The 8,136-nt window shown below is 58.2% G+C and overlaps 1 protein-coding gene across 1 annotated transcript; it reads right to left on the bottom strand.

Moving 5' to 3' along the window:
* CTRC (chymotrypsin C) lies at positions 1-7,918 on the bottom strand. Its single transcript, XM_004603651.2, has 8 exons — positions 7,834-7,918; positions 6,539-6,630; positions 6,341-6,438; positions 4,662-4,787; positions 2,858-2,994; positions 1,858-2,003; positions 565-717; positions 1-73 (listed from the first exon to the last, which is right to left on the bottom strand). The coding sequence occupies exons 1-8, from the start codon at positions 7,871-7,873 to the stop codon at positions 59-61; spliced, it is 807 nt and encodes a 268-aa protein (XP_004603708.1). The 5' UTR covers positions 7,874-7,918; the 3' UTR covers positions 1-58.
* Between the last annotated feature and the right edge of the window lie 218 nt (positions 7,919-8,136).

Genomic DNA, 8,136 nt, shown 5'->3' on the forward strand with positions numbered 1-8,136 from the left:
TCGAGGGAAAGGAGGTTTATTGCAGTTTCGGGAGTGCGTGGCCGCAGTTCCATGCGACTTACTGCTGCATTTTCTGGAAGAGCAGAGAACAGGGTGAGGGACTCTGGGGGTGCTGGGGGTGCCCACTCGGGGTGGGGGGGGCAGCACCAAGCTCTGCGGGGGTGTGTGTGCAGAAACAGGGCACACAGCCTGGACAGGCCAGTCTCGCCTCCACCCGGGGCCTCTGAGTCCCCCTCTGCATAGACGACTGTGAGGGGGGCTCAGAACACACCCTCCAGCGCCCCTTGTGGTGGGCACCCCCCAGACCTCCCAGGTGCCCGCCCTCTCCTCTGCAGGCAGCCAGGCTCCGGGGAGCACTCTGCACTCTCTGGGGTATGTGGGTGACGTCGGCAGGAGGACGGGGGTGGGAATTCACACAGAGTCCTTCCTAGCACCCACTCAGGGGATATCTAAGGTGGGCGCGGGAGGGAAGGAGGGTGGAAGGGCGCAGAGGCGTGGGCACGCAGGGACCAGCAGTGTCGGCCCTACACCCTCGCCAGGGGACGGCCGGCAGCGAGCACCCACCTGGTTGATCCAGTCGATGTAGGCAGACACGCGGGTGTAGACGGCAGGCTTCTTGAGGGTGTTGCAGCCCAGGCCTGAGCCGAAGCTGACAATACCCCGCACCTCCCAGGAGCCGTTCTCAGCCTGGCAGTTCAGAGGGCCGCCAGAGTCTCCCTGCACCAGAAGGACACGTGCGTCAGTCGCCAGGCGTCCAGAGTGGGGCAGCGAGGTGGGGGGGTATCATAGGGGCTGACCTCTCAGCCTTGACACACCCCTCCAACCCCTGCCCACCCACTCATTTTGGCCCCATCCTCTCCATGAGGGGGAGGAAGAGCAGATGTGGCTTGGCAGTACTTGCAGGTTCATGAGGTATCAGACTAGCTCTTGGTTTGCTGTGTGATCTCGGGAGGGTGATAACCCTCTGTATTGGGGGGGGGCAGTGGTGGGAGCACCATGTCCAGATTTTGTCAGCTGCCCAGAGACATGCGGCTGCTGGGAGCCAGGCTGGAGACACGGGAAAGTGAAGAAGGTGGGGGCAGCTCAGGAGAGGCTCGAGCGTTGGGAAACACAACCCTGTCTGACTACTCTGGGCAGTTTCCTGATCCCGTGTCTGTCTTGCTAAGTTCCCAGCCACCCTGCCCAGGAGGAGTGGACGGCGTGGAGGATGGAGCCTGAGCAGGCTTCAAAGGGAGAGGGAGGAGCTCCCAAGTGACGCCCGGATGGCCCCGGGGATCCTGTTGGTGATTCCCGGCCCCTCAGGCCAGTGGTTCAGTGCAAGAGGATGTGGTGCTGCTCGGGTCCAGTGGTGCCCGGGATCACCCAGGCCACCTGGTATTGCAGGATGAGGGGGCCTCAGGGGCTGCACCCAGCATGCACCGGGGACCATGTGGTGCCAGGAATCCAGCCTGGGCCGGGCGCGAGCTAGGCAGGCCCCTGTCTGCCGGACTGTCACCTGGGCCTGACCCCTCTTTGCTTGTCACACCCCGGCGTCCTCCCAGCAAACCTGGGCTCGTGGGATCTCTGTGCATAAATGGGAACATAGGCTCAGAGAGGTCAGGAGTCAGCTGCTGAGTGATGGGGCGGGGGCTGGAACACGTCCTTCTGCTGGACTCTCGAGCCCTCAACAGACAGGGTAGGAGAGACGGGGTGGGGGACAACTGTCCCTGAAGGCCCAGCAGCGCAGTGTCCTCTCAGAGACAGGACTAGCTCCTGTGGGGCTCCCACTCCTCATCTTCCTTGGTCCCACCCTCCCCTCACTGCCCCCTGCCACTCGGGTGCCAGGGGCTGGGCCCGAGGTGGGGCCTGGACACTCACGTTGCAGGCGGAGATGACGCCGTCACCGCCGGCACAGATCATGTTGTTGGTGACCATGGAGCCCCACCAGTCCCTCTGGGTGCAGGTGGAGTAGTCGACCACGGGCTGCAGGCCCTGCTGGAGCTCGTCAGCGATGGGACCGTTGGCTGCAGAGAGAGTGGGAGATGCCCCGGGCTTCAGGGCTGTGCTGGGGTGGACGTGCAGCGGGACCCTTCACCAGGAGGGGGACTCTGTGCCCACCCTGCTCTCGCCACTGCGGGGAGGCTGCTCTGAGGCAGGTGGGTGCGCATGAAGCCCCAGCACATCCTCCAAGGGTGGGCGGCGGCAGTGGGGGGCCTGGGGGTCTGTCTTTGTCCTTCATTTGGACATTCAGGCCTTCTATTTCATTCATTCATTTCTCTGTGCTTCTTCCTCTGCCTTTAAGGTCAGTCAGCAAGGAATCCTCTATACTCCAGATTTCCCAAGAATGGTCTCGCTTTCCTCTAAGCCTGCCCTAACTTTACTTATCAGCACTTACTAATTTACTGGGGGGGGACAGGGCTACTTCTGGTGGTGCTCAGGAACCCTGCGGTGCCTGCTGGGAATTGAGCCCAGGGATCCCTCATGCAAAAGCATGTGCTCCAGCCCTGTGCATTTAACCTTTTTACTGGTCTGGAACTTTCTGGCGTCTAAGGTACACACAGTCTAGTCCCCTCCCTGCAAAAAGCACAGTTAGTTTATGTGATAGTCACTTAGGTGACACCTTGGATGCGGGGTGCAGTTGCCAAATTCAAATCCATGTCATCCCGCAACACCCCACTGCATGCTCTGGTTCATGTCAAAGGACACGTGCTTCATAAGTATGAGCCCTTATCATTAGGCGTTATAAAGTTCAAAATGTTGGGAAGAACTTTAGGCCCCCAAAGAGGAAAAGTAGTGGGCAAAGGTGGAGGGGGGAGGTGTGCTGATTGGGGGAACTTCCTCCAGGAAGACCCTCCTGATTGCCTGGGGCAGTACTCACTCCACAGGCGGCCCCAGCCGGTGACGTAGCAAGGGTAGTCCTGAGACATCACGGATCCGGCCTCGGGCAGGCAGGCCACCTGGATGGTGTCGCTCAGCTCCACGTGATCAGCCAGCTTGATGAGGGCGATGTCGTTGCTGGAAGCCAAAGGGAATATTCGAGGAGACAGCCCCCCACCCCCACGCCGCCTGCCTCACAAACCCACGGGAGGCTGGAGGGACCGGTCCTCATAAGCACTTCTCCTCACGGCTCCCTTCTTGCTGGTGGGCAGTGATGCTGGGGACCGATGAGTGCTTTGGGCCCCCACCCCAGCCCTTAGGGGAAGCCTCTCCTTTAAGGGCAAGGAGGCTGGGGGCTCTCAGCAAGCTTCCAGATTGACCACAAATTAAGCGAGAGCAAAGGGGAAATCATAACAATAACTGAGGGATGCTTACAGAGTTCGTTGACGAGAGCCTTAACTTTGGGGTGAGGGCTCTCCATCAGTGCTCAGGGGCCCAGGGACCACCTTCAGCAGTAGTGGGCTCAGCTGTGTGGCCCTGACAGTTCAGTCCCCTTGGCTAGGTGAGGTGGTACTGCATGAGGGTGCCGGGGGCTGAACTTGGGGTCTAGCCTACGCAAGGCACACACACAAGCCTTTTGCGCTAGCTCCCTCCACACAGATGTGATTTCAGTTTTTTTAATTTTTTTTTAAAAATTTCTCCCTATGTTTTATTTTTATTTTTTTGCATTTTGAGCTGGAGCGATAGCACAGCTGGTAGGGCGTTCACCTTGCACGCGGCCGAGCTGGGTTAGATTCCTCTGCTCCTTTTGGCAAGAGTATCTCGCCCACATGGCAGAGCCTGGCAAGCTACCCGTGGCGTATTTGACATGCCAAAAACAGTAACAACGAGTCTCACAATGGAGATGTTACTGGTGTCCGCTTGAGCAAATAGATGAGCAATGGGATGACAGTGGAAGTGACAGTGATTTTTTTGCTTTTTGGGTCCAGATGTGATTTTTAATATTTTCAGTCTCTATAGGAGTGAAAGCTAGACAGGCTCGCTTTGTTTCACAGTCCTGCCACATCTGGGCTGTGATCTGACACGGATTCCTTAACCTCTCTGAGTCCCGATTCTTCTGTTTTGTTTTAGGACCACTTGGAGATGTACAGGAGTTACTCCTGGTTCTGCACTCAGGAATTACTCCTGGCGGTGCTCAGGGGACCATATGGGATGCTGGGGATCAAGGCTAGCGCCCTGCCCGCTGTACTATCACTTTGGTTCCTGAGTCCCGATTCTTTGTCTGGGGGCTGTTGTGAGGACTGAATGGCGTGTGAAGAACCCACTGCAAAGCAAGCATCCAGTAGGCACTTAATAAAAGTGATTTCTGGCTTTAACTCTGACTGAAGGACTCAGGGTAGACCCTGAGGGGGCCTGAAGTTCTTTATTCCCTGAGTACCAAATGGGCACTTTTGGCCAGCCACGGGGAAAGGAGAAATGTCTATTTCTACTTAGCATTTATTTTTTTTTGCGAGGAGCACACCCAGCAGTGCTCAGGGTTTACTTTGACGCTATGCTCAGGGATCACTCCTAGGGGTGCTGGGGGCCCAAATGTGGTTCTGGGGATCGAACCCAGGTCAGCTGCATGCAAGGCCAGTGCCCTACCGGTTGTGCCATCTCTCTGCTCCTCTTAGTACTTTTGCAGGATGGGCCATCCGCTGGTTATCCAGGCGAGAGCTGGGGTGTGGGCATGAAAGGGGGGGCTGGCAGGACCCTCCCCCTGCCCATGGCTGTGCTGCCCCCGGGCCAGGTCAGGGGCCACTCACCGCACCAGGAAGGAGTTCCACTTCTCGTGCACAGTGATGGAGTCCACGTCCATGTACACAGAGCCGGCTTCATCTTCCACCTCCAGGTTGTTCTTTCCCAGGGCCACACGGTAGGTCAGGCTCTTGCTGAGGGAGGAGAGGGGCCATGGGACTCAGGGGTGGTCTCCCGCACCACCAGCCGAGGGGCAGAGCAGAGACAGGCTGGGCAGGGCCTGAGTTCTCCCCTCCCTCTGAGTGTCTCTGCCCAGAGCCTCCAAGCACCCAGACAAAGCCTCTGGCTTGGGAGTCAGATTCGTCTGACTTGTAAGTGGGTGTCCTGGGGCTCCAGTGCCCTTGCCCGTGAGGAGTTAGCACGGGCCTTGGTGGTAGTGCCAGCCCCTGGCAATATTGCCAGTCATTCCTGTAATATCACCAGTGCCCCTAACAGCCTTCCTGTTTACACACTTCCTGCTGCTTCAGATCACTCAGGCTGGGAAAGCTGAGCCATCTCAATCACCATTCTTTTTTTGTTTTAATGCTTGTGGGGGCCATGGCTGGAGGTGCCAAAGGCAGGGGCATGTGGTGCTGAGAATTGGACCAAAGACCCGTTGCAGACCAGGCCTGTGCTTTGCCACTGGGCCGCATCCCCTGCTCAACAGGCCCAGTTACACTGTGCCACGCCGGCCACTCTCTCCACTCCCTCTCCCTCCTGCAGCTGCTGCCGTCCTGGCCGCCTTGTTATTTCTCAAGCCTGAAGAGCAGGCGGCCTTCTCTGGGTCACTGCAGTGGCCTCCCCACCCGGGCTCTGCTCCCCGTACTGACCAGTTCTTTTTTATTATTATTATTTTTTATGGGGGTGTGTAGACTTGGGCCACACACAATGATGCTCAGGGATCCCTCCCAATACTGCTCGGGAAACCATATGGGGTGCTGGGGATGGAACCCGGGTCGGCTGCATGCAAGGCAAGGCCTTGCTCCCTGTACTACCTCTCTGGCCCCACACTGAGGGTTTCTCCCCTTCCTTCTGCTCCGTCAGGTCTTGGCTGCAACACCCCGCTTCAGAGAGACCCTCTCGTGGCCACCTCACTGGTGCCAGAACCAGGCATGTTAATCCTTTTCCTGCCTCCTTTCCCTTCACTGCCCCTTGAGTCCTTGTCCCTGCTCTTGTAGGATGGCCTGTGCCTCTGTCCTCCATGAGAAAAGAACCTGGGCAGCGGGGAGCGGGGACTTCGTCTCACTGCCCTGCTTGCCTGGCGCACAGTAGGTGCAGAAAAATGCTTGTGGGATGCAGGGAGAAATAACAGACATGGGCTGTACATAGTTTGTTCAGCCTAGTGTGTTTGTGTGCATGTGCGCGCATATGTGCATGTATATGCATGTGTGTGTTTGTGTGTTTGCATGCATGTGCGCGTGTGTTCGTGCGCACGTGTGCATATGTATGTGTGTGTGCGTGTGTGCATGTATGTTTGTGGGTGTATGCATGTGTTTGTGTGCACATGTGTATGCATGTGTGTGTTTGTGTGTGCATGTGTGTATGCATGTATGCATGTGTGTGAATGTGTGCGTACATGTACGCATGCATGTGCATGAGTGTGTGTGTTTGTGTGCATGCGTGCGTGTGTGTGTGTGTGTGTGTATGTGTGTATGGTGTGTGTTGGGGGGCTGAGTCAAAGCAGCTTGCTGGGCCTCTCCTCACTCACCTGATGCAGTGAGCGGCAGTGAGGACATAGTTGCTGGAGATGAGGGTGCCACCGCAGGTGTGCCTCCAGGTGTTGTCCTTGAGGTACTGGAGGGAGATCTGGGGGGTGCACAGGGTCCTGCATCAGTGCCCAGGGTCCTTGCCACCCTGGCCTTGTCCACCCCCCCCAGCCCCAGCCCCACTTTCAGCCAACACTCACCTGCCAGGGCCAGCTGTGGGGGTTGGCATTGTCTCCTCCCACCACGCGGGTGGCGAGGTTGGGCAGGAAGCTGGGGACCCCGCAGCTGGAGGCTGGGGAGACAGGAGAAGAGGAGCTCGGGTGAGGGGGTGGCAACCCCCACCCCGGGGAAGGGCACGTGGAAAGAGCCCAGACTTAGGGCCTGAGCAGACACAGGACCAGGTTCTGACCCCTGGGCCTCCGTTTCCCCCTGCAGACGGGGGAGGAAAGCACTGACTGTGCTGGACCCGGGAATGGGGGAAGGCAGTGCTCCCAGGAGCCCCTGCCGAAAGACCTGATGCAGAGGTGAAGCCGGGAAGGGTGTTGGGAGTAAGGGGGTGGCAGCCATGAGGGAGGCCAGGTACACCCAGAGCCCTCTCATGCTGGGAATCGAACCCAGGAACTCCCACACTGGAGGCAAGTGCTCTGCCACCAAGTCTCACCCAAGCCCTTGGCCTTCCTCCTTGTCCTATTCTCCCCCTCCTCTCTCTCTCTCTCCCTCTCTCTCCCTCTCTCTCTCTCTCTCTCTTTCTCTCTCTCTGTCTGTCTCTCTGTCTGTCTCTCTCTCCCTCCCTCCCTCCCTCTCTCTCTCTCCCTCTCTCTCTCTCTCCCTCCCTCTCTCTCTCTTTCTCTCTCTCTCTGTCTGTCTCTCTGTCTCTCTCCCTCCCTCCCTCCCTCTCTTTCTCTCTCTCTCTCTCTCTCTCTCTGTCTCTCTGTCTGTCTGTCTCTCTCTCTCTCTCTCTCTGTCTCTCTGTCTGTCTCTCTCTCTCTCTGTCTCTCTCGGTGTCTCTCTCTCCCTTTGGACCACATCTGACATGTTCAGGGCTTACTCCCAGCTCTGCGCGCAGGAATTACTCCTGGTGGGTTTGAGGGACCATATGGGACGCTGGAGACCGAATCCAGGCCAGCCTGTACAAGGCAAATGCCCAGCGGGCTGTACTATGGCTCTGGCCCCATCACATTTGTTTCCAGATGCGGACCACGCCGGGCAGAGTTGGGGGTGTCCAGTGGTGCTCAGGCCCTGGTGCTGCTTGCCATGGCCGCGGTGCTTGGGGAGCCGTGCCCTGCCGGGCATGGAGCTTAGGGCTTGTTCTCTCCCTCCCGCCCTCCCTCCCGGCCCCCAGGAGCTCTCATGGGTGTGCAGGCAGCGTGCTGAGAGCGCAGTGGCTCGTCTGACACGGGCTGTCCTCGGCCACTTTGGCCACCAAGCCCATTTCCTTGGATCCTTGGAGGACAGGGGCCCTGACTTTGCTCCCCACTGGCCCCCCGCAGCTTACCGCAGGCCAGGAGGGTGGCGAGGACAGCGAAGCCCAACATGTTGTCAGTTGCTCGGGACCGAGTGACTGAGTGACTCTGGGCTGGGCAGGGGCACATTTATAGGCCCCCGGTCGAACTGACCCACATCTTGGGGACAACCTGTTCTGATAAGGCCTTTCCCCTGACCTTGGGGGTTACTGTTTAATTTGAGCAGGTGAAGCAGGGGTGTGGGGAGGGGGGGAGCGTGGGAGGCTGACTCAAAACCTTGAATTCCCAAATATCCAGAGATAAAGAAAATTCCGAAGTGCTCATAGGATTTGGAT

This window comes from Sorex araneus, chromosome 5, assembly GCF_027595985.1.
Source record: "Sorex araneus isolate mSorAra2 chromosome 5, mSorAra2.pri, whole genome shotgun sequence".
NCBI classification, from domain to species: domain Eukaryota; kingdom Metazoa; phylum Chordata; class Mammalia; order Eulipotyphla; family Soricidae; genus Sorex; species Sorex araneus.